This window comes from Eretmochelys imbricata, chromosome 2, assembly GCF_965152235.1.
Source record: "Eretmochelys imbricata isolate rEreImb1 chromosome 2, rEreImb1.hap1, whole genome shotgun sequence".
Classification (NCBI taxonomy): domain Eukaryota; kingdom Metazoa; phylum Chordata; order Testudines; family Cheloniidae; genus Eretmochelys; species Eretmochelys imbricata.
Window position 1 is genome coordinate 123,369,595 of NC_135573.1, and position 26,852 is coordinate 123,396,446.

A 26,852-nucleotide genomic window follows, 5' to 3' on the forward strand; every position below is an offset into this window, starting at 1 on the left:
AAGAATACAACAAAAATATTTATTCAGAACAAATTTAATATATTCTAGTCAATGTTTTCACCCTCTCTCCCTTTTCCCTTTCCCAGGTCAGTCCCAATTGACTGTTGGTCTCCTTTTTACTCTGGAGATGACCATTTGCTCTCAACTCCTAACTCTTAACTTCTAAATGTCTATGACACTGACATACTTTCTCTGGCTAGTAATGCAAATGAATGCATGTGTGGCCAGACAAGATCGATTTATGTTCTAAGCATGAAGACTGGTATCTTTAGAATCTCTGGGTGAAATCTCGGCTCCATAGAAGTCAATATGAATTTTGCCACTGACTTCAATGAGGCCAAACTATCACACTCTGAACCCACTGATTCAAATCCTGACATAATTCAACAGCTACCAAGGACACGTACTTTAGAGGACAAAGTAGTATGTACAACACATGTCATGCAACTATTGTATGTGTGTCTTTCAGCTGAGATCTTAAAAAAAAAAAAAAAAAATCAAGATTTTTGTGGACATTAAGAGATTTCATGACCTTTTGTAGCAGTGTTGGCCAGTCCTTGGCCAAAGTTTTCCCTTCCCCCTCAGTGTACTGATGAGCTGTTACCCTCTTCCTTGGAGATAACTGCATTTCTGTGATGTTGCATAGGTACCTTGTGAAAATAAAGGGACTATAATAATGTAAAATAATATGACTATCAATTGGACTCCATGGATCAAGTAGTAGAAGATAAGCTGCACCAATGGAATGGGAGAGGGATGACTGAGGGCTCATCTCTAGTACTACCAGTACTGGGAATGAGCAAAGGTCACCGTGTGAAACCGAAATCTTAATGGTACCCTGAATGATTTGTAACATTCAAGAAATCAATCTACTTAGAAAAAGCTAGATTTGTTTTACAGATATTTTAAGTGTGTGTGTGTGTGTCTAATTCTGTCACATAGTGTCTTCATGGTCTAAAAATAAATGAATAGTTTTTCTTCACAGTACTAGTCTTTAAAAGTACTATAGTGAAAACACAGTATATTTAAGCTGGAGTCAACAATCTAAGTCTGATCGAAAACCACAATTAAAATGGGTAATGTCTGAGACATGAAACCAGTGCGACAAAGACAGAGTGCAATTAGAAATTACCATTCAGATTACTGGATAGCTTGGTTTCTAGTGCCACCTGCTGAAATAGAACAATAGCTTTTTTTATCCACACTTTTTCTCATTTGATCTAATAAAAAAACTTACAAGCATATTAAAAAAACCCCAACCATTTGGTTTTGGTGAATTATACAGCCCAAATAAAAATTCACAAGTGACATACATCAATACAATGGACTCTCCTTGTAATGTACTCAGGTATAGTAATCTCTGCTTATATGGGAGTTGTTCTTTGTGGGAGGGGCTGGTGGTGGTGGGAGGATGTAGAACTGCTTTCAGCACAAGACATTTTGACTCTAAATATTCCCTTGAGGTTGACATCAACTATATAATTCCCCTGGGTTAAGAGAATAGTGGGAGTTTGTTCACACAGATGAACCTGCTGAGTGCTCTAAATGAACATCCAGAGTGCCGAACGCTGAGCGTAGTACATTCAGAACCTTTTCCTGAATGAGGTCTACTTGCTCTGCAGGACAATAGTCATCCAAACTTGATCTGTAACAATTATTTAAACAAAAAAATCAAACACCCATTATGAGAAATAGTTTTCTAATACTTTGCACTTAGATAGTAGCCCCTTATATCCAGGGATTTCAAAGTGCTTTAAAACACAGAGCTCTGCCAATCCCTCTCCAGCCCCCTGGCCTCTCTGGAGAGTCTTTTCTCTAGGTCTCCTCCTTGCCCTGGTCTTAGAAACATCTTACTTGGTTCAGGGACTCCACAGCTGTAATTCTCTTTGGCTTTCCCAGTTTACCATCACCAGGCTTAGGGTTCTGCTTCAGGGAACCTTCCTCTAAGTGTCTCAACTCTAGGCTCTCACAACTGAGCTCAGCACAGTCCTTCACTTGCTGAGCATTACCATCAGGTGGCCCCCATTCCTAGCCCATGGGATCTGTCGATCCTCCCCCAGAACACCTATCCTTAAAGTCCCCAGTACAGGACAGAATGGCCCCAGCACTTAATGGACCGTAAAGGGGACAGATCACCCTGATACATACAAGAAACTCCACAGTACAGTGAAAATCCCGCAGTCCAATAAATGCTGACTTTTAAAAGCACATTTACTGCAGCAAAAGGTTTTTAATTCACCTTTGGGTTTAGGATAAAAACAAATATGTTCTTACCGAGCGATTGTCACAAGCGTGGGCTTTGGTATTTTTTTCAGTATATGCTTTACGGATTGCATGAGGCCCTCTATCTCCTGCTCAGTGCTAACATGATGGGGAAGTTCAGAATAATCACAGGTAAGACCAGCCTGATGGACCTAAACATAAATTAGACAAAGATTTCACTACTGCATAAAGTGGATGATTAAAATTAACAAGAAATGTTACTATTCACAAAGCTGATTCATACAGCACATGTCTTTAAGGGTTTAGTAGCTACTGTACTTCTTTAAAGTAACTATTTAATGGAACTACGGAAATGTATTTAAAAGCACAAATATTATTTGTATTTACACTTTTAAATGCTGTTAACTAGTTTCACTGCTTGTTATAATGTACCTCCCTTTTCCCACTACAGCATTCAGAAAGGCTATCAGAGGTGAAGGCCAAGATCTTAAAAAGGGTCCTGGGGTGGGAGAGACTGCTTCAATTTATGTTCTGAAGTCTTATCTATAGACCCACTTGAGTAGTCTGATTGTAACAGCAGCAGCTCGACACTCTGCACTCCTGACAATCAGGCCATTTTTTAAGGCGCCTTAATACAGACGTGAAGGCCTAACTTCAGGCAGCCATTTTTGAAAATTCTGGCTGAAGTACAAAGATTTTAAACCCTTCTTCCAGCAAATATTTAAGATTTCAAAAGGCAAAGCCAAAAATTTCCCCAGTCTTCTCCTGTTCTTTTGTATATACGATTTTGTAACCAGTCTGCTTCCAGTTCTTCCTACCAGTTCTTCCTACCATTTCATAGTCTGGGGTTTCCATCCGATTTTTCAAACTATGCACAAGTTGAACCAGTGGTTTCATTCTGGGGTAAAAAGAAAATGTGAGTTATATTAACAGCTAGACGCACATGTACTTAACACAGCCAAAAACACTAAGGAAATAATACCATGGCGGGCCTCGTGTCCTAGGAGCAAAGCACAGGGTCTCCCGAACTTCCCCTGCTTCTGTGAAAGAGGAAAAGTGCCAGTTCCATAGCACTGCTGTTTTCTCATCTCACCCTGCCCCTGCATTTAGTCTTCATGAGATTTTGTGGGGGAGGCCGTTCTCTCTGACACTGCCTCCTTGTAACTCCTCTAGATGTCCATGAAGAAGTTACTTTTTCAAGGTCGTATTAACTCCATCTGAGTCTCATCTGCAGTTGTTACTCAGAAGCCACAGGAGGACTTTCCTAACGGCATTGCTACAGGTGGTGGGAATACCGGGCTTGAGAGTTTCCCCATGGAAAAATCTGGCTTTTGTCAAAACTTTGGTTTAAGAGAAAATTTTGAGTAGAAGTTGACACAGTGCTTCATGGGAGTTGTAGATCAGGTGTCTCGTGCTCCTATTCTCGTCTATGGACTAGGCTTATTGGGTGGCCTACATCTCCCATGATGCACTGCTGACTCACCTCTTGCTGAACCGCCACAGCACAGAATGGGAGATGGTAGTCTGCCTGTGGAACCCAGTTTGTAGAGGAGAATGGGTGCATGAGACAGCTGAACTACAACTCCCAAGAGGCACTATGGCAGCATTACTAAACTGAAAAAAAAAAAAAATTAGTCAGTCTTGACCCAAAAAAAAAAAATATTCACAGAAAATGGACACTTTTTGAGAAGCCCTCGTCATCACAGCTCCTTTAGGAGTCATTCTGGAAATGGTGAAGAGGGACCAGGGGAGCAGCATGGAGAGACAGGATCCCTTGTGTAAGCTGATTCACAGGGGCTTGCTGCAGGAAATCCTAGGGGAAGTTCTACAGCCTGCATTGTGCAGGAGGTCAGACGAGATGATTATAATGGTCCTTTCTTGCCTTGAAAATCTATGAAAACAAGTTATCACCACAACAAACCAAACCGAACATTTTCTCTTACCTTGGATTTCAACTCCACAAAAGAGAAGGTTACTTATCTGTAACCGAAGGCTCTTTGAGATATGTGGTCCCTATCTGTGTTCCACTGAAGGTTTATGAATGCGCACCCTGTGTCCGGAGCCAGAGAATTTGAAAGTAGTAGTGTGTGTCAGTCCGTACATGTGCCCTTCCTCGCCTCATGGTTTCATCTGAGGCAATAAAGGGTGGGGCAGACTGACCGGGTCTCCAGTTCTTTCTCCACCACGAATCTAACAGATCCCAGCAGAGGGGAAGGAGGGTGGAAAGTATGACCTGACTACAGCAAGTATCGGATAGAAGATCAGACCTCCCCCAGTGTGGGTGGCAGAGGAAGGCCTGGAGAACCTGGTTCCCTTAGAATGAACTGCTCATGTGGCCCTGCTGCTTACTCTGAGTGCTCCGGTGTTAACAGTACCCGCTTGATAGCAGGAGCCAGGGCTGAAGCGGAGGACTGTCTTGGAACCAACAGATCCCTTGTCTTGTCAATGTCCTGGCTGACACTGAGGGTGAGCAGGGCTTGGTGCCTCGTACCAGCGGACCCGGTGGTCTGTGTGATTTTGTCATTCTTGTGCGCCTTGGAATGTGCTGCCTCTCTGTGGCTGGAACTTAAGGAAGGTGCATTATCCTTTGGTTTGGAGTAAGACTTACTACCATACTTATGTGCATGCTTCCTTGTCCCATGACTAGGTCCCGGCACGGGGTCTGTGGTGGTGGTACACCAGAACCAAATTTGATCTCTGTAACTGGAGGCGCATTCCTGGCTTTCTCAGGCCAATGTACAGGGGGGCTCCCTGACCTGGATCCAACTGAAGCCTCAGGCCACTTCCATGAGGTGCTTCTTGAGGCGGAAAATCAGGCCTGCTCAGGTACAGATTGGGAAGGACTGGCAGACGCTGCACCTGGATGAAATGTGGGCTTCTCCAAAGCGGTAGAGGCAGTGTTGGTGCTCCTCACTGACTGAGAACTAACACAGGCAGGAGGTGCAGATCTTGAATTCTGGTGTCTTTGGCATAATCCAGTACCCACATGTGGGGGGTGCGTGTGTGTGTGTGTTGGGGAGACTGGTAAACTGATTCTCCTAAAGTCCAAGTCCTACTAAAACTACTACTAAAAGCTCAACTACATAAAAAAGCCAGTAAAAACAGAAGAAGAAAAACTAACTATATACAATTTCTAAAACTTTTTTTCTTTTAAAAGGGTGTCAGAGATGAGAGGACATTAGCAGCTCTGACTTGGAGCATGTGGCAGTGAGAAAGAACTGGAGATGCAATCAGTCCACCCCACTCTTTATCACCTCGAACGTAACCATAAGGGGAAGCAAGAGAGCATGCCCGGACCAACAGACACTACTACTTTCAAATTCTCCGGCTCCAGACGCATGGACACATGCATAAACCCTCAGTGGAATACAATAGGGACCATCACTCAAAGAAGTAGCTCAGGATTTTCCAGGTTGTATATTTTAGACAAGTTAAATGATCATCGTATCCCTCTACCTCAGTCCTGCAGCTTGAATGTTCAAAAACACACCAGGAGCTGTCGAATTACAATTGGCATTTTTCAGTGTTCTGCTGATGGTGGCAGTCTCTTTTAGAAATGCAACAATATTTGTGATGCTGACAGCATGGGAGGATAAAAGACCAGACACAAGGGCTGGAGGTTTTTTGTGTCCCTGCTCTGGATTTGATTAGGAACGATGCTTACTGGTCCAAGAGAAATCCTCCACATGAAGGGAAGAGGTAGAAGAGAGGTCTAACAGGATGGTATTGATTGACTGTGTTTGGCGAAGTTAGCTAGCTCCTAGACAGAGTGGGAGGAAGAACACTGTTCAGTGGGTTTCTGGAGAAAATCAAAAGTAGTGACTGGGAGTCAGAAGTTACAGGCAAAGATACGAAGAGATGGCAGTTAGCAGACCAGCAACCAGCGCAAAGGGCGGCAAGAACAACCTATACATTAGGTTTCCAAATTGCTACTTCATAAGTGATGTAAGTTTGTAGGAAGCTGGCCAGTACCACCTGGAGGCTCAAAAATAACAAATATAATGAAAAACACTTTACTGTTAAAAATATAATAGTTTCTTCATGCTGATTCTTATCCACAAGCTACTAGTTGACCAAAGGGAGGAGAGTTTTCTTTTAACCTCTGAAATCCCTTACCTCGGATATGAGGCAAATCTTTTTAGAGTCTCTTCATCATCATTGTCACATAAATCCGCAAAAGCTGCTTCCAGATCTTCTAGCTGACGGACACGATTTTCAACACAGTCCAGCAATCCCTCCTTTGAATGAACACATACGTAAATGTGTTAGGAACAATACAAGCATAAGATCTTATTTCCTTAGATGAAGGACATGATTAACTCTATGGGTCAAATCCTGAAGTAATTAGCCTGATAGGAGTAAGGGAACAGGGATTTCTGGGCAGCTGGTTTGTGGAACATCTTCCAAAAGATCAGAATGAATGACCAGAGATTACCACCTTCAGAGCAATGCAGAGTAAAACCCATCTTTTCCCACTAACAACAAAATGTTCTGTATCTATATTTTGAGGGAAAAGACTGGGAAGAACTAAAAGTATGTTGGATTAATTGCTGGATTTGTTTGTAAAGCTCTCAAATGCAATGGTGATGAATGCAATATGAATACTTAGCGAGAGATAAGCAGTTTTTCCTCAATTAAAAAAAAATCAAGAACTTCAGGATATGTATAGGTTTTTAAAACAAAACTTAAATACTTTTGGATTTATCAGTATTTCAAAGGAGCTATGTATGTTGGAGATTTTTCATCCACCTTCTTCCTGGATTGCATGAAAAAAGAAGGGATGAATTCTAAGTTAAATGCCTATTTTACTTTTCTCATGGGAGAAATCTCACTGGAGTTCATGAGACTACTGGTATGAGTAAAGATGCAAGTATTTGCAGGATCAGGGTCTGAATAACAACATCAAATGATACAAGTTTCACAGCATGAGTATGAAGGATGATCAGCACATTAAATGTAGACAGGAAAGTCACTAAGAAGGATGGATATTTGACAGACATAAAAATTAGGGATATAGTAATTCTTTCTGGTTGGGAAGTGTTCTGATATCACATACCAGCTGCTGTATCCTTTGGAGAATGTCAGCAACTTAATTACATACGTTTAAATAGTAATATAGGATCTGACTCTGAGAGGTACCACTGAAGTCACCACAGAGCATGGGGTTGTAAAAATGTAGGTGGATATTTTGAAAGCAGCATGGGGGATCGAGATTAATGGAGGATGAATGTCTAAATCTACTGCACTTCTTGTTGATTAATCGCAGTTAACTCATGCGATTAACTCAAAAAAAATTAATCGCGATTAATCGCACTGTTAAACAATAGAATAACAATTGAAATGTATTATGTATTTTTTGATGTTTTCTACATTTTCAAACATATCAATTTCAATTACAACATAGAATACAAAGTGTACAGTGCTCACTTTATATTATTTTTTATTACAAATATTTGCACTGTAAAAATGATAAACAAAAGAAATATTTTTCAATTCACCTCATACAAGTACTGTAATGCAATCTCTTGATCATGAAAGTGCAACTTACAAATGTATTTTTTGTTACATAACTGCACTCAAACGAAACAGTGTAAAACTTTAGCGCCTACAAGTCCACTCAGTCCTACTTCTTGTTCAGCCAATCGTGAAGACAAACACGTTTGTTTACATTTATGGGAGATAATGCTGCCTGCTCCTTATTTATAATGCCACCTGAAAGTAAGAACAGGCATTCGCATGGCACTGTTGTAGCTGGTGTCGCCAGATATTTACATGCCAGATGCGCTGAAGATTCATATGCCTCTTCATGCTTCGGTCATCGTTCCGAAGGACATGCTTCCATGCTGATGACATTCGTTAAAAAAAATGCGTTAATTACATTTGTGACTGAACTCCTTGCGTGGGAGAATTGTATGTCTCCTGCTGTGTTTTACCCACATTCTGCCATATGTTTCATATTATAGCCATCTCAGATGATGACCCAGCACATGTTTGTTTTAAGAACACTTTCACTGCAAATTTGACAAAATGCAAAGAAGACACCAATGTGAAATTTCTAAAGATTTTTAGCACTCTACCCAAGATTTAAGCACTCGAGCCAAGGTTTAAGAATCTGAAGTGCTTTCCAAAATCTCATAGGAATGAGGTGTGGAGCAGGCTTTCAGAAGTCTTACAAGAGCAACACTGATGCGGAAACTACAGAACCCAAACCACCAAAAAAGAAAATCAACCTTCTGCTGGTGGCATCTGACTGAGATGATGAAAATGACCATGCGTCGGTCTGCACTACTTTGGATCGTTATCGAGCAGAACCCGTCATCAGCATGGATGTATGTCCTCTGGAATGGTGGTTGAAGCATCAAGGGACATATGAATCTGTAGCGCATCTGGCATGTAAATATCTTGCAACGCCAGCTACAACAGTGCCATACAAATGCCTGTTCTCGCTTACAGGTGACACTGCAAACAAGAGGCAGGCAACATTATCTTCTGCAAATATAAACAAACTTGTTTGTCTGAGCGATTGGCTGAACAAGAAGTAGGACTGATTGGACTCGTAGACTCTTTATTTTTGAATGCAGGGGGGTTTTTTGTACAAAATTCTACATTTTTAAGTTCAACTTTCATGATCGAGATTGCACTACAGTACTTGTATTAGGTGAATTGAAAAATATTATTTTCTACAGTGTAAATATTTGTAATAAAAAAATATAAAGTGAGCACTGTACACTTTGTATTCTGTTTTGTAATTGAAATCAATATATTTGAAAATATAGAAACATCAAAAAATATTTAAATAATGGTATTCTATTATTGTTTAACAGCGTGATTAATCACGTGCTTAATTTTTTGAATCACGCACTTAATCACAATTTTTTGAATCGCTTGAGAGCCCTATTTACAATATAGTATGTTAAAAATGTACATCTAAATGCATCTGACTATCAGACACAATTGAGGAGGGTGATTCTCCAAGAGATTCAGATATCTGCAAAGAGCCCAGATCTGTGCACATATGTCGCTGCTGGCTTTCCCACCTCAGTCAAATTTAAGCTAAACTTCTCATTACTAATTTTAAAGCTTTGTGTGATGCTGCCTATGCCTTGTTCAGCATTGCCCCCCTCCCCATCCATTCCGCCAAGGACGCTAGCCTTGTCTCTCGCAATTCTCAGCTTCTCACACAAACATCTCCATAACATCTTTCTTAACACCTACTATGGCTAGAGCACCCACCCTTGATCAGAAAGCCTCTACTGACCACTTCTGCCCTGATACCTACGAGAAATTTGCTGACTGACAGAAAAACATGGGAAGTAATTTAGGAATAAGTTTACACATTGATATTTACAATATCGTTAGCACAACTATATATTTTGTATCTACTCCGAGTCTGCTTTTAGGCTGTGAGATACCCCAGGCAGAGATCATCTCACCTTTTCCCTTTGGAAAGTGCCTAGCATAACAGCCAGCATCTTTGTTGTCACTGGGGATTGCACAGAGAGCTAAGAACATGAGTCTCTAAGGTGAGCTGAAACAGTCACCTAGCTGACAGCTGAAACAGGCCGATATATACTGTGAACCAGGAACAGGTGGAGAACAAATAATGAAAAGTAGGCTACACTAGCATGATATAGACACTTCTGGATATACATAAATTGATAATAATACACAGAATGCAGATCAGATATTTGTCACATCCCTACTACAAAGACAAAATAAACTAAGGAGAAAAAGTAGCAAATGGAAACAAAAATACCATGGATGATTTGTTTTTGTTTCACTCTTGTAAATTAGCATTTTGTTTACACACATTAAATTTTATACTCTCACTAAATCTCCATGCAGTTAACAGAACTGCATAAAAAATGTTTGTTAGAAAAGCTTTCCTAAGGCCCTGTAGAATAGCATTAAGCATGATACATGGCTTAACTAGCAACCCGTTCATTAAACATCTTTCACAGCTTTCCCTCATGTCTCTCTGCTTCTTGTCACAGCGCAGGGTCTTTGCAGTATAAACAAAAATCATTTTCACATTCCTCACCCATCCCAAAAAGAAATACTGTACCTCTGTTGGATTTCTATCCGGCTTCTTAAAACTGTATAGCTCTTTCAAAATCTTGTATTCCTCCTTTAAGAGAGAAAGAGGAAAAAAAAGGAAAAGTATTTTAGTGGCTTCAAAGGAACCATACTGAAATGGAAATACAGTGAAGCAAAATGTTCAGATTCCTATGCCTCCAAAGGGAAGCTACTTTTATGACTGATTTTAACAAGACAGCCTCATCCCTGCAACACAGCAGAAGCCGCTCTATATGTGCTCATGGCAAAAAGGCTCTGTCGCTTGAGAAGGCCACTCTCCAAGACTTCGTCCCTCTACGAAAACGTTTTGACCCAAATCAACAAAACCACATGCTAAATGTTAAACTTGACTTCAGTGTACTTAGTCACATCCTTAAAATCAAGCCTTTAAGTGCTTTGGTGAACAGGGTTCAGATTACTCATGTGCTTAAAATTAAATGTGCTTTGCTGAATTGAGGCCCCAGTGAATTGCTGCTTATGACAAGGGCTGTAGCTACATGGCGGCCAGGACCGTGTGATTCTGAAGGGAAGCTGGCTTGACAGCTTTGTGTGGGTGGCCTGCATCCCTCCTCAGCTGTTGGGGGAATCAGCGGATTTAATTTTGGCAAACCTCTCCTCTGGGCAGGACAATTTAGTGAAGGCTGTGATCTGAGAATTGGAGAGTTGCCTGTGGGGGATATTGCCATGCACGGGACAATTGGTCTCTTGGTTTCAAGCACACAGTGATTGACAAATTTAATGGCCAAACTGTTTTCTAAAGAACCTACAAGAAACAGGATTTTTATTTATTTTTTAATATATGGGTACACAATTACTCTAAATTGCTAATAAAGTTTTACTCACAACTGATTAACCCCCTTGCCACACACACACACTTTTTTTTTTAAATCCATCAAAGAAACTGCTGACGAGTGAGACCTCATATCCCAAGTGTGGACACAGTTCTATGTCTGTGTTAGGAACCCTATAAATAGAGACAGTAATGAAGAACCTGCCCCGAACTGTAATTGTTACTGGATCACAGAAGGGGGTCTGTGTGGGCCCAGGGATCTGCTCACCTTGCAGGACTGGGGTGGGACTATAATTGTAAAGAGCAACAGACGGAAAAGCTTACATTTTTGCTTTAATTTAGGGCACTATAACTGTATTCAAAATGTATTTTAAATCTTTTTTGGGGATGGGATTTTATTCTTAGAATGTACTATTATAACAACACCCTCCCTCTCTTTCTTTTCATTCTGAAGTTGAACAGCTTCCTTTGCAGGTTGTCACAATGATTTCACACAAATGCTAAAATGGAAGGGCATGAGCGAGTCTGAGCATGGGATGCTACACATTTTTATACAGAGGGTGGGAAAGGATTTCTCCAGTAAATAGTAAAAGAAAAGTAAAATAAATTGCACAAGTTGGACTAGGACCAGCACACACTCTCTTCATGGGGAAAAGGGAGCTTCAATTACCATTAGCAGTTAGCATCTTGGGCCAAAATTTTCATATCTGGGTGCCTAGCTGGACTCCTAAATCCATCTTTAGGCACCTCAATATAAGTGGCTTGATTTTCACAAATGATGAGAACCTAAAAATCCCATTTAAGACATAGGACTGGATGGGGCCAGGTGGGTCATCGAGTCCAATCCCCTACTATCACCGGCAACCCTGTGATAGTAATAATAATCCATTAAGATCCATCTGAAAACTAATTAGGCTTCTTGTCCCCACTACTATAGAAGTAGTAGTCCAAAACTTTATTCCCCTGATGGTCAGAAACCATCTAGTTTCCAGCCTGAATTTATTCATGGCCAGTTTATACCCATTTGTTCTTGTGCCAACACTGTCCAGTTAGGTTAAATAGCTCTTCACCCTCCCTGGTATTTACCTTCCTCATGTATTTACAGAGTGCAAACATAATCCCCTCTCACCCTTCATTTTGCTAGATTAAACAAACCAAGCTCAAATCAATCCTGGTTAGTTTTTTTTTCTCCGCTGACTAATATGCTAATAGTCTCTCCATGTAAGCCAGGCCTTCCATTCCCCTCATTATCCTAGTAGCCTTTCTCTGTACCTGTTTCAGTTTGAATTAATCTTTCTTGAACATAGGTGACCAGAATTATACACAGTATTTCTGATGAGGGCTTATTGGTACCTTCTACATTGACTTCCGTACCTCTACTGGAAAAAAAAGACAATGGGAGTTGCTGAGTGCTCAGCACTACTGAAAATAAGACCACTTTATTTCAGAAAACATCAGAGTAACTTTGGAAGCCTAACTTTGGGGACACACATTTGAAAATGTTGGCCTGGGAGTTACATCTCAGGTGAAAGGCAGAACAGTGTCTGTAACACCACACTGGGGCATTTGTTCAGCAGTGATTCGAAAGGAAGAGTTCTACCTGCTGAATCAGCACATCAATCCCTGCAGCACCTGGGGTTTCCTCCCCATCCAAATATTTACCGCGTCTGATTAGCTTAGCATCTGATTAGCTTAGCTAAGATAAGTTTGGGTATATTTTATAGAAATATGATAATATCCCAAAGTAGTATGGCTGCAGATTATTAATAGGCACATTCCCTCTGGGGTTCACTTTTGTCCGAAGGATAATAGGATAGCATATGTTATATTCACCTGGGTGTACATTTCTTTGAATGGATTCTTAACTGAAAAAAAATCTAAGTCAATATCTAAAACATATGCATCTCCCTTTTGTAGTACTTGAAGAACATCTTCAGCTATCTCCAGCAGTTGACAGGCATGGTTTCCAAGAGAGCATGAAGCCAAGGACTGCAATTTGTCTTGTGCAAATGTTGTTTTTTCTTCTCCTCCTTCCGCCTTTGAATCTGTGAGGTCACCGCTGGGAACTTCAGCCTTTGATGAAGAGGCACTAACAGTGTTTGCTGTATCATCTGTATTTAACCTCAGTCTCTTTGCAGAAGATATTTCATCATTTTCTTCCTGACTGCTGGATGCTTCCGTAGAATTAACAAGAATGACACTCAGATGTAAAGGCTTCTGGTTCTCTAGCTGATCAGCAGGGACATAAAGACCATCACTTAGATAGTAATGATCTGTACTTGTAACTCTGGAATAGAGAATTGGACATAATGTATGATTTAACTAGATGAGAAACAACCTTGTGTTACCACCTAACATTATTTACAATTAAGTAACCTTGAGAAAGTAAAATGAGAGTGTGTCTGTGATGGATTGTGGGCAACGTAACATAAACACACACAAGATTATTTTTAAAGACTTCTCACATGTTAAATTTAAAACTGATTTTTTTTTTCCTTTTGTAACATCTTAGTGCTGTTGAGGGAATGTACCAAAATATATTTTATATTATTTATTAAAGCCCCATAAACATGTCAAACGGTAATAGAATGATTCTTCCTTATGTGCTCTGAAAAGATTAATTTTGCCATCAGAATAGAATTTGAAGAAAAGTATCCCCCTAATCCTGCCAAGATGATGACATACTATGTACGTGTGAAGCAGTGCATGTTCTACATTTTGGTATTCTGGAGTTTACTGGGCTATTTTAGGTCATATTTTAAGTCATGTTTGTATGCACTCAGAAGTGCTCAAACAACCTTTACACAAAATATTATGAATAAATACACAAACCATTAAGCTTTTCTATAGCATTTTTCATCCATAGATTTCGAAGTGCTTTATTGGGGAAGAGATGTATCAATATACTCTTCCCCATTTTACAGATGGGGGACGCTGACACAGCAAAGTGACAGCCAAAGGTCACACAGGAGGTCAGTGGCAGCGATAGGAGTAAATGCCAGGTCTCCTGACTCCTAGTCCATTTCACAATCCCTTACAAACTGTGTGGGGAAAAATAGTTGTTTGTTTTTTTAAAGATTTATAAATACAATTTCTTTTTTAAAATAATCCTATTTAAAGTTAAATGTGAAAATATGGTCTCTCCTGGTAAGGCCTACACTAACTATAATCTAGTAAAATCATTTAAATTAAAAAAAATGCTGTATCAGTAAGCCCTCCACAAATGTTGATGAGCAAAGGGTGCTGCTTTTTTTAAATTTTTATACAGAATCAGGATGCGGAGTGGGTGGGAGAGACAAGGATGGGGACAATATCTTTATCTTTTGAGGTCAGCTCAAGCTTTATAAATATGTCACATCATGTACTGCATAAAGAAGGTATCTGTATTATTTTCAGTCTTTACGGTGGAGCCAATGCTGGTATTGAAGTTTTTTCAACTGTAAGCACTGTACTTCCAGTTTTCGTTATGCAGAATTTTGCCTAATTACATTGTTTCTGTTTAGCGAGCAGGTGCAGAGAGAATATTTGAACTAGTTCAATCAAAGATGAAAAACCAATGGGGAGTTGAAGAAGCGGGGAAGCTTGCTTTCCTCTTCCAATCCATGAATAAAAACCAGGTGGGAGACAATGCGATCTATTAAACTTTAAAAACTTGAAGAACATGGAGCCAGAATTTCGGAGATAATCAGGCACCTAAAAATGCATGTAAGTGCCTAGTGAGGTTTTCAAGAGAGCCTAAGCAGGTTGGGAATTTTTAGGCACCTAAATACCCCGAGACTGCCAAATCAAATCCAACCAAGGTCAGTAGTGACTGAAACTTTGGGGACTAGCTTTAGCTGCAAAAAAATCTTGATAAAATTACATAAGGAAAAACAATCTAGCACATTTAAGGTCCTCTTATTTAACTAATAATTTTAAATGCTTTTTTGTGCATTTTGAATTGAATTCCAATGTCCATCTTACACAAAAGAGTGAACATATCATCTAGTCAATAAGCAATGCATCATTCACTGTTTTCTAACATAATATAAAACTTAAGAAACTGAATTAATGTATGTAGAGGTACATAATTAGTTAAATAAATGTGTGCAGATACAGTATCTGAACAAGAACCACCGCTTTAGTGTAAAAGCTACATTTAGTTGCAAAGCAGCATGTTTTTATGGTTGTACCTACCAGTGAGAATGAATTTTCTTAGGAAAAGAACTAAAGTACAAATGCAAAACAAGATTAAAATTGATTATCTCAATCAATCCATCCTGACTGGAACATTTTAAAGTGTTACACAGCAAACAAATCAGCGCTCTTTCCTGCAGTTAAAGTGTGGCATCTGCAGCACACACATCTTTAAACACTCCCTAGACTAGCAGGATCAACACCTGTGAATAATTCCAATGGCTGCAAACAACAGCTCAGTGATTGTACCACCCAAAGAGTAGTACAGCATAGAAATGAATCATTTCTGTTCACTGTGATCACAGCCACCTCTTTTCCCCTCTAGTAGGAAGACCCCCACTGACCAAGCGGTAGGGGGATGCTCTTCAATTCATTTTCAAAGGCACAGGAAGGAACAAAAGTACAACTCTTAATCTGTGTTACAAACTAGACCGTACCCTATGTTATGCAAGCACATACTTTCAATAACACTGAAGGTTCTACTCTCCCACAAATTTGCTAGTTTTCTTGATGGCTGAATAACTCCACCATAATGTGGAAAATCCTGAAAACAACACAGGCAACCACTTTTATAAAAAAGAGATATTTAGCTTTTCCTCAAAGTAGGAGGAATATCTCAAGATGCAATCAGTCCCCAGCCAGTTTATATTAATCACACGTTAAGACAGTGCAATTTGAATCTGCATACTCAGACTAATAAAAGTGCAAGACCACTTCAGGAGAGCGCTTATTGTCTTTGGCATGTCTTTTGGATTCATAAATACTATTCTCTATAATTGTACCAATGCTCAATTAAAGAACTTAAAAACATGCAAGAGACCTTAGTTTGAAGAATGTGATATAAAAAATATGTCTATAAAGAAAGGGGAGAAAGACACTGGATGGCTCAGGGGATTGTTAATAGGAGCCTTTTACTCTTAGACTACCCAATCAAATCCAACCACAGTCAGTAGTGCCTGCAAACTTGGAGGCTATTTGGTACCCTATGTGAAATTAATGTGATGGTCTCAATCCAGTTCTCAGGTGTCCAAATGAGAGCAACTCAGTCGTAGTTGGTACTAACTGGAAGTCTCAGTGGAGAAGCCAAAGACTGAATGGACATGAGGCTTGAACTACTGCTCTTTCATCCAGGGAGGTGGGCCAGGCCAGCATCATTTCAAGTACACAATACACAGAGAAGCTTGCACCGGTGCTGTCAGTGGTACTCTTGGTTTGAAGATGAATGCTGTGCATAGAACTACATTCATACAAACATACCACAGACTCAAATAAACTAAGATTTAACGTGTTTTAAATGGGGGCAGAGGATAAAGGGATGTTATCAAAGTTGATGAGCAGGCTAGTATAGTCCAGTAGCCCATGACTATTGGTCCAAACAAATAACATTTATTTATGGCTCTTTGGATAAGCAGCTGAATTCCTCTTAAAACTCGTGGGCAAATTGTGCCAGTGAAGTCAATGGGAGTTTTACCCTGACTGACCAGCATGTTGAAACTCAAGCTGAAAATGAAAAACTGAACTTCCATGTCAGTTTCTCTTTATACTCCCTTGAACTGGAGACAAACATAGAAAATTGGCTTATGAAGCTTTCTGCTTTGCTAAACTCCTACTCTTAGCCAGCTGCACTCAACACTGCACTTCAAGATTAGTACACATGGTTAATTACAGATGGCTACAACATCTGGAGCCACCATATCTTCCTGGTAGACTACCAAAAACAAGATCCAGGTTACCTGTGGACAACACATTGCTAAAGGATTTTTTTTTTTTAAATTTGTTCCATATGTTATGTTCTTTTTTGATGCAAAGTACATTCACTTTTTTGTGCAGTTTCACCAAAACACAATATTTTGATGTTGTGAAAATGAACACCAGGTACCCAACACTCAGGAGTCAAGCACCACAAATTACAAAACAAAGTGGTGTGACAAATGAAATCCAGTAAGAAAAGATTTCAGTTTTAAAGCGATGAAAGGTTATGATGAACAATGATGTGAAAAAAATAATTTTAAAAGTTGTGAAAAATAGTAATGAAATTATTACTTAAGAAGACAGCTGCACTCCGTGGGCCCAATTCTGTTTTCACACCTATTTTATGCAGTGTAGCTCCACTGACTCAAATGGAGATATGCCTGATTTATACCATTGTTAGCAAGATCAGGATTTGGTGCTGTGTGACTAAAGGGCAAGTGATGAAAGAAGCAGCCGGATAATAATTCGCAAAAAGAAAAGGAGTACTTGTGGCACCTTAGAGACTAACAAATTTATTTGAGCATGAGCTTTCGTGAGCTACAGCTCACTTCATCGGATGCAATAACAATTGTATTTTCACCTGGCTGGGAAAACAATGGAAATGTTACTGAGTTACGAAGACAGCTTAATTATCCAACAAACAAAAAACTTTGCTGGCTTACAGTTAAAATGACTACACTTCACATCACTGACAAAAACTATATATCAAGAACGTTATAGTTAAAAAAAATGCAATTCCTAAAATACTGCTTCCCATGATTTCAATCTTTATGAGCAGAGAACTTGATTTAAGCTTTGACTAACTGAAATGTGACAAGTGTAGTATAATTCTCTACAAAATGGTATCCATAAAAAGGAAATGAAAGGCCCAATCTGTCAGTGTAACTATTCATGAAACTTTTCTCATGTCGGGCCCTAAAGGAGTCGTATATACACAACTAAATTATCATTCAGAAACATGGATTTATCACCAGTTTTATCTAAGTATCCAAGAAAATGTATACGGGAAACAGTGGCAGAGAAAAATGAGATCTATAATTATCTTACGAGCAAAAGATAGCACATACATTACCTGATTGTAGTGGTAGATGTATCTTTACCAACTAAAAAATCATGTTTTCCTTCTTTGATTTGCTGAGCCCAGCTTGGATGAAGCCATATCACTTGAGAAAAATGACCAGCATAAACAACAGGCATAATCCAGTTCTCAATACTTAGCTCACTGTAAATGAATGGAGAGGAAAAATGAAATCACATTAACTTTCCCTATATGTAAAGTGTGTCAGCAACACAAAAAGGATGACTCTTATATACTGGAATTACATCGAAATGTGTAATTACCAGCAAGCATCAGTATTTTGTCTGAGTACGGTTTATATTACAAAACAAAAACTCTGCTAGTAAAACTATTATCAGGAAAATCTTTGATCACAAGACCTAAAAATCTTAGAAATTATTTATTTAAAATTTCTATAACAATATTACAAAGTTAGGATTTTGGTTTGGTAACATCTTTATAGTGCAGTAATGCCATCAATAGTCTTCCTCATCAATAAAACACTTGATTATAAACTAGCCAGGTTTATTGCTTTCTTTTGTGTGTCAGACATAGAAAGAATGAAATGAGTATTTTCAACACCATCATCACAAATCAAAACTAGATCTAAGAGTCTGTCAACGTCAATGTAACCTACCCTAAAATTGACAGAAATGTTTTCTTAAACGTAAGGACTTATTGATTATCCCCTACAAAATCACATTTGAATCACTATTAATATCTCAGTTCCTTAGTGGAATGACACATGCCACCAAACTGCCTATTCCTCCACAAACAAACAAAACCAAAATACAGAGTAGATATGGAATGATATAGCCATTGTGTTGCCATTCCGTTCTTGTGACTCACTAGCACATTGAAATTTTCAAGCTTTTCAATACCCTTCTCATTTACAAGAACGAAGCAGAAAGAGGGCACAGTGTGTACACACATCTCCACAACTGCACTGGTCTTTTATCTATCAAAGCAGCTGCTGTGAAATCCTGGCCCACTGAACTCACTGGCAAAATACCCCTTTGATTTAATATGGTCAGGATTTCAACCCTGCAGTTTAAACACTTAGGAAAAAGGCTGATAGATTTTACAGCATTGGGAGGAGAAGGCATTTTTTTAAAATATGGTTTTTCAGATTAAATGATCCGTTTTGACACTGACCCATTATAATGCTGTTCAGCGAAACAACATAGTCTAAACTTTCAAACAAGTGGCATATTGCTGAACCATTAAAAATGTAACAAAGTCACAAGAACATAGTCATCCAATGTCTGGAGGGTAACATCAGCATTTGACTATATTCCTAAACCACAAAACATCCTTTGAACATAAACAAGCCCGTTTCGAACATGAGTGAAAAAGTTGAAAATACCTTCAGGGCCAACTTCTGCCCATCTTGCTCACGTTTACTCTGAGGATAGTTCTACTGATTTTCAATGTAAATGAGAGTGGCAAGAGTTGGCCCTTAGAGATTTTTGATGAGGAACACATGACATTACCTAAACAGAGCTTCTTTGTCGAAGACTGTGTCTGCTGGCATATTCACAGGAATAAGAAGGTCTGGATGGGAATCAAAATGAACAAAGCTGATGTTACTGGTAGGGAGATGCTTTGACCCAATGGCACGATAGATAAAAGGCACAACCTAAAATGATATGAACAAAATGTGTTAACTGTTACCAATGGGTTAAAAAATGCAATGTTGTTAATAGCAAAAATACTGCTAAAATACCATCCATTGTCTTCTCAGGCCTCATAATTATTCCTTAAGCAGAAGACAATTCATCAGTGGAGCACAACCTTGCTGCTACCATGGACTAAGACTGGCAATTTGCCATAAGCCCCAGGGCTATGTGTACAGTAGTTTGCATGAATATTTACAATTTTTTTTACCTCCCCTTCATTCTTTCAGGGCAGCCCTGTTTACAGCAATGCTTTTCACCAATCCTTTAATCCCGCTCCCATTTCTTTCATTGAAATTCATCCCCCTAAAAATGCACCCCATTTCCTGTGCAACGCAGTCCCCACCCGGCTGTTCTCCCCCACTTCTTGGCTTCCACACACTAAAGTTCCTCTTCTCTATGTTTAGACTTGGATGGATTATATTTTGATCTATAAATGTTGGTAATCACTGACTGCACTGTACATACAAACTGATGAAAAATATTTCCATCAGTAATAAATGAAATTTACTGATAGGCAAGGGAAGAAAAATGCTTCTGGAGAACTTAGAGTTTGATTTAAGGTTATTTATTTTGTATATTTTGACACTGGATGTTGACAATTTGTGTTTTAACAATGACACAGATTTAACTTTTTCAATCTCAACTGTCATTAAATAATTATTGTCTGATCCCAATATTTTACCCTCACCCATAATTTCCCACAACTGTGAAAAAAATCAATAAAAATAAAAGAGGCTAAAAATAACCATTGACATTATCCATCAAAATTATAAAACTCAAATTCAGTGAGGCCTGCATATGAGACAGGCTCTAGGACACACTCACAGGCCCTATGCTGACACAAATAGTCAGCCTGGGAGACTGCAGACATACAGCCCCCATGCCCACAAGAGATGGGGGGCAAGGCTAACTTGTGCTCAGTTTACGTGCAGAGCAGTGGGAGCCTTTCTGTGCTCCCTAGGCAACTGAATCTGCACAAAAGGACTACGAATTTAGTAGCCTGACCCCCTCCTCACTGCCAACAGCACCATCCATGGTGCCCATGGAAAGCAGAAACCTCTGCATGAAATTGTTCTCCTATGGAAGGTGCTGAGAGGTGTGCAAAGCTTTTAATGGGCCCTCTGCTCTTGGGTGAATTACACCCGGTATATACAGCACAGACCAAAAAGTGCATTTACAATGTTTAGACTAGTTAATTTTTTGTATTTAAAAATCCATAGCTATTTTTTGTACTTTCTTGAAAGTTATTTTACTTTGCCAAAATCTCATTGATTGTATTATGTTATATTTATGGCAAAATAACATGAAAAATGAAATAGCCACATACATGACTGAGCTCAGTTTTCAGCCTCTCCAGTTGCTCACCCATCATAAACACAAAGCTGTGATATTGACAATTTGTGTTTCAATGCTTATAGATCTTCAACTTTTTGAATCTCAGTGTATACTCTCATTAAATAATTATTGTCTGACCCTCCCATAATTTCCCAGAACTGTGAAAATTTAAATACAGAGAATATATCAATGTGTATTTTTTTTGGTCAAAATTTGCCTATGATCCACGTTCCCCACCCTATGCCAGAAGACACCGCACCAGATTTTGGGCTTCAAAAGTTTCAGACTTCATCCAATGCAAGGTAAAACCAGTTGAAACATCACTCACACTCAGGCACCAGCTACAGTTTAAACCTAATTGAGTTTCTAAGCTCCTGTCACCCTTGGACTGTTAAATTCCTATCCACAAGCTGCTCCAACCCCTAGCTGAGTTCTCTAGTCAGAATTCCTCCAAAAAGAGCACTCAGCCTCCTGTCCTTCCCCAGCTCTCCATGATACTGCACCAACGAGTTAGTGAAGTGGGTTGCATATCCTGTGCATCACAGGCAATACAGTTTGCACATGTTTTATATGCTAAATATGAACTGAACTGCTTTCAAAAAACTAATACAACTGATTAAGTCCCTAATCTTGAACACTACATATATGTGTAAGATTAACCCCCTACAAATACACAATTTTAAAAGAAAAAGCTTGAAATCTGAACCTCCTTTACTGCCTGCCAAGACCTGAGTTCTTAGTTCCATGCCTTCACATTATTAGGGTTGTTAACTTTTGACCTGTAAAGAAGGATCAGAAACTGCAGTTCTCTGAACTGTTTGAGTTTTAGGGCACGGCTACACTAGAGAGTTTATAGCTGCGCAGCTGCACTGATGGAGCTGAGCTGCTGTAAGCTCTCTAACGTACAAGCTCTAAGCTGACGGGAGAGAGCGCTCTCCCATCGGCTTCACTACTCCAGCCCTCACAAGTAGCTGTTGCTATGTCCCGCTGACATAGTGCTATCTATACCAGTGCAGCTTATGTCAGTGTAGCTTATGTTGTTCCGGGGGGTGCTTTATTCACCCCCCTTGGCAACATAGGTTACGCCAAGATAAGCTGTAGTGTACACATAGCCTTCATGCTGCAGGAGAAGCAGAGAATTCTGCAGCAGAGGCAGAGAGTTTACTAAACTTGGGTGCTAGCCTTTCAATTCAAATTTAGCACATATTTATTTGTGACTTTAAAGTTTAAACACACATTCAGATAATCAGAAGGAAAAAAAAAAAAAAGGAGGGCGGGAATGCTGTTGGAGAGCCCAAACGCTGAATTGCAAGTCCTACCTAAAGCCTGAGGATGAAACTACTCCGGTGCCATAGGTATCTCCATAAATTAGAGACAGGAAGTTGAAGGACTCATACATTTTGTTTTTCAAATGCGTGATTTGATTGTACTTCATGCAACTGAACTGCCTCAGAAAGAAAAATAAATAAATGGGAGGTTCATAACCAACCGAAGGCAACCTTCAGAAGAGTGGAGCTTTGCCTGGCACACAGGACCACAATTTCTTCTCCCAGAGCCTACTATAAACTAATCAGACTGCCGTGTGTAATGCCTTCCACCCCAGAGCTGGCTACACGTTAGAAAGGCATATGTATTGTGTATAGCTCTAAGGTTTTTGCACACTGATAGGTTTTATACACTGCTAATATAAATACTCTTTATTACACTAATTTAATGTTCAAAATTTACATCGATTGCCTTTTGAGTGGTGTTGGCAGAACTCCATGAACACTTAACTGTTTTCTATTTCTATTCTCTTTTCATATCTGCAGGGTTGTTGTAGCCATGTTGGTCCCTGGAAATTAAAGAGACAAGCTGGGTGAGGTAATATCTTTTATTGGACCAACCTGAAGTTACTCTCCCCTATCTTGTCTGCCTAATTCTTTTTCCAGAACTTTTACCAAAGTTTCAACTTTACAGGGATAACTATACTTGGGTCTCATTCAAAATAATTTCAAGGGAGGCTATTTTTTTTTTAAATATCTATTTCAATTAAGGTCATTTTTTTCAAACAGTAATAGGATCATAAATTGTCCCTGGTTTAGTTATGCAGGGTCCCTAGTTCAGCAAACACTTTAGTAGGAATCTCATAGCATTTTGGTAAAGTAAACCGTTTAGTATGAGGTTGCTTTTGTAAATATCAATGACTACTGTGGCTAAAACATCTCACATCTCTAAAACAGCCCCATTAAATCATAAATTGCTCATTCTGAAGGGCAGCTGGTGCACTGTCAGCAGCCAATCATAGTGCACCAAGTATTCCAGAAGCCAACAGAAATATCCAGCTGGTGCAAGGACTTTGACCAACTACTGAAATGTAAGCCTCTGCTCAATCTCTAGCCCAGTGTTTCCCAAACTTGGGACGCCGCTTGTTCAAAGAAAGCCCCTGGCGGACTGGGCCGGTTTGTTTACCTGCTGCGTCCGCAGGTTCAGCCAATCACTGGCTCCCACGGTTTGCGGGCTGCGGTGTGGGTCAAGGGACGTACCGGCTGCTGCTTCCCGCAGCCCCCATTGGCCAGGCACAGTGAACTGCGGCCAGTGGAAGCCGCGATCGGCCGAACCTGCGGACGGGCCAGGTAAACAAACTGGCCCGGCCCGGCAGGGGCTTTCCCTGAACAAGCGGCGTCCCAAGTTTGGGAAACACTGCTCTAGCCTTATCTGTTCTTTTGAGGCTGGTTTTCCAGCTCTGGTTAGAATCTGTTTAGCCACTGATTGATCTGGCAATACTCTACCAGGTAATAAGAGGAAACTACTGTATAATCCTTGTCTCAGTTTTCCACTGCATAAGGGTACTGATGTTTTTAAAAAGCAAATGGAAAAAAAAAAAGCCTTTTCAGAGAAGTTACATGATGACAACTCATTTCCACAAATTCCAGGGAGGGCCCTGCCTGCTGAGATTAAGACACAAATCTGAATCTTAAATGAGTTTTGCCAACATTTTCAAAAATACTGTAAGGATTTATTTTTAATTTTCTCTCCTAACGTTTTAATAAAAACTTTTCCTACATCAACCTACAGGTATGCTATATACTTTTTGTCATTTGTAAATACTGCATAACTTCTGCTATTTAGTATAATTTATTCTACCAAATGTTTTGGGGGTTTGTTGGTGGGGTTTAATATTTTTCAGTTTTCTACACGATACTTTTTTTACCCACACAACATCCCATTGAAATCAGTGGGATTTTCTGCACATGAATAAGGATCTATTTGAACAGATCCAACGACAACATTGTAGCCTTAAATTGCACTTCATGAGCAAGCAATTTGAGAAACTTTTACCAGGGAATAGACTAGGGGTTCAAAATCCCCTTTAAGGAAGCAAGTGTTTTAGAATAACCTTTTTTTTTTTTTTTTTTTTTTTTTTTAAGAGTTTGTCTACATTTCACCCTCCCCCCCATTCTTATGTAACAGAAAAACTGCTCGAGCTTCCTTGTGTTTATTAATATGGTAGTGAGTACTTTGCACTTTATATAGTACTTAATTTCAAAGCACCGTACAAACATCTATTTATCATCTCAGCAACCACGTGACGTAGGTGAGTATTTTCCAGAAATTAAACCAGCAATCTGCAGTTAAACAATAGATTTTTTTTTCAGCCCTGGGATAACAGCCCAGAGTACACTCATCATAGAGTAGTGAACATCTTGGATTCCATTATGAGAAAGCAGAACCTGCCACTGTCCTCTGCATACTGCAATCCCACAGAAGTCAACGGCAGGTTGAGCGCAGATCAGTGTCAGGATTGGCTACAGAAGGGCTTATGATTTGCAGTGCCCTTTGCTTCCATATGTCAAATTGTGCATTTTCTACACTGCCAGTGGAGGAGAAAAAGATGAGAAGAGAAAAAGATCACAAGGATTACAGAAGCAACCACCAAACCTGTTTGTTGGTACATAAGGAAAATTCTGGAGATTTTGGGAAGCCAATCCCATTTTGGCAACCTGTCATGCCACTGCCAATTAGCCCAGAGCATCATAAACATACTGTGGGGGTGGTCACCCCTTAAACAATGGCCAAAATGGAAAAATGGCATATTATTTGGGGTGATTACCTAAGCTGCAAGGCAATAATTGATAACTGCATGAAAAACACAGTTTGTAAAGATACATAGTTTTATTTGTGGTGCAAAAATCTTATTCTGTATCATGAGGACTTGTATGATGGCTGCTGAAATATGGGACAAAGCACATCCTATACTGATTAGCTAAGGGTGTGATGCACTAGGCAAAAAGTAAGGAACGTAATTTAAAATAAGGGGCAGGGGCTCTGTCGTGGTCTATGCTACAGACTTATGATGGTGTAACTACATCGCCCGGAGTGTGGAAAATCCACACCCCTTGGTGAGTTATATCGACCGAATTCATGGTGTAGGCAGAAGAGGGCTAGGGGAGGGAGAAGAGGGCTTCTTGCGTCAGCGCAGGTACCACCTCTTGGGGGAAGCGGAGTACCTGCGCCAATGGGAGAAGTTCTCGTCAGTGTAGGGAGCGCCTTCACTAAGTCGCACAGGAGCACAGCAGCACCAGTGCAGCTGCACCACTGCAGTGCTGTATGCGTACACAAGCCCTTTATCTCACACGTCCCACTCCTGCATAAAAATTTGCACAGGTGCTTCAGTGTAGTAAAGTTAAACATATGCCTAAGGGTATATCTACACTCCATTGTAAACCTGGGCTCAGCCGTGTCCACAAGGAAATTTGTCTAATTCAGGTCAACAAGCAATCAGGACCCAGGTCCCTATGAGCCCAAGGCTCGGTCTACAATATAGAGTTAGGTCGACGTAAGGCAGCTTACATCAACCTAACTGTGTAAGCATCTACACGAAAATGTAGCTCCCAGCAATGTAACTCGCCCGCTACGCTGAGCGCTTAGGTCGACGTAGTTAGGTTGATACGATGCCAGCGTAGACACTGTGTTGCTTACATTGACTGTTGCTGCCTTTCAGAAGCCGTCCCACAATGCCCCGCACTGACAGTTCAATCATCGTGCAAGCCTTCCTGGCACTGAGAGAAGGCGCATAACGTGGTCATGCAAAAGCGACTTAATTACTACAAGCCCTGTTATCTTGAAGGGTGGACGCAGCACCAGCCACAGGCTCCAGTCAGAGGGTCTGTTTGGCGCCGCAGTATGGATGTGTTAACCTGGCTGTGAGCCCGGGGCCCCGTAATCGTTTACAACCAGGTTTACAACGTGGTGCAGATGCTCAAGTGGAAACCCAGAGGGTGCCCCCCAGGTCCCACAGCCCGGGGTTTAGTGCAGCATAGACACAGTCTGCTTGCAGAATCAGGGTGGGAACTGGCTCCCAGAAACCAAGGACAGGGGGTGCGGGCTGGACTGTGTCTCTTCAGCGGCTCTAGCCCCAGCAGAAGTCCCGCTGCGGGTCCCAGCCAGGATCTTCCCCCCGGCCCCAGGCACTTACATCTTGGTGGTCCTCCACCACGCAGACGGGCAGCGCCGGGTAGCTCCGCAGGCGGCCCGGCTGCCCCGCGCTGCTCATGGCGGCCGCGCTGGGACGAGCGTTCGGAGCCACGAACCCCCGGGCCCGGCAACGTTCTAGGACCCGAACGCCGGGGGCCGCGACGTTCCGCGGAGCGCTAGCGCGGGACACCCGCGCCGCGAGGGGCGGAGCAAGGGCGAGCCCACCGCCGCGGGCCAGGCTGGGGCTCCCCCGCGGGGCAGAGGGGCCGCCAGGGGGCTCGGCGCTCGCCGGTCCCTTCCCCGGCCC

General features: G+C 40.6%; 1 protein-coding gene across 4 annotated transcripts; it reads right to left on the reverse strand.

The window, feature by feature from the left end:
- C2H5orf22 (chromosome 2 C5orf22 homolog) lies at positions 1-26,765 on the reverse strand. Of its 4 annotated transcripts, none has more exons than XM_077810766.1 (10): positions 26,547-26,765; positions 22,865-22,922; positions 19,568-19,713; positions 18,090-18,239; positions 12,923-13,376; positions 10,289-10,351; positions 6,340-6,461; positions 3,055-3,121; positions 2,275-2,414; positions 1-1,645 (listed from the first exon to the last, which is right to left on the reverse strand). In XM_077810766.1, the coding sequence occupies exons 3-10, from the start codon at positions 19,606-19,608 to the stop codon at positions 1,516-1,518; spliced, it is 1,167 nt and encodes a 388-aa protein (XP_077666892.1). In that variant the 5' UTR covers positions 19,609-19,713; positions 22,865-22,922; positions 26,547-26,765; the 3' UTR covers positions 1-1,515. The 4 variants fall into 4 exon arrangements, with proteins under 4 accessions (XP_077666892.1, XP_077666891.1, XP_077666893.1 ...); XM_077810765.1 differs by having other exon boundaries at positions 22,817-22,922; XM_077810767.1 differs by lacking the exon at positions 22,865-22,922 and having other exon boundaries at positions 19,568-19,628.
- Positions 26,766-26,852: the final 87 nt, after the last annotated feature.

Excerpts from the sequence above, each read along its gene's own strand:
- C2H5orf22 (XM_077810764.1), bottom strand. The coding sequence starts at position 26,624 with ATGAGCAGCGCGGGGCAGCCGGGCCGCCTGCGGAGCTACCCGGCGCTG. Across the intron at positions 19,714-26,546 it reads TGGTGGAGGACCACCAAGAT|GTTGTGCCTTTTATCTATCG; the intron begins GTAAGTGCCTGG and ends ATATCATTTTAG. Across the intron at positions 13,377-18,089 it reads ACATCTACCACTACAATCAG|AGTTACAAGTACAGATCATT; the intron begins GTAATGTATGTG and ends TCTCTATTCCAG.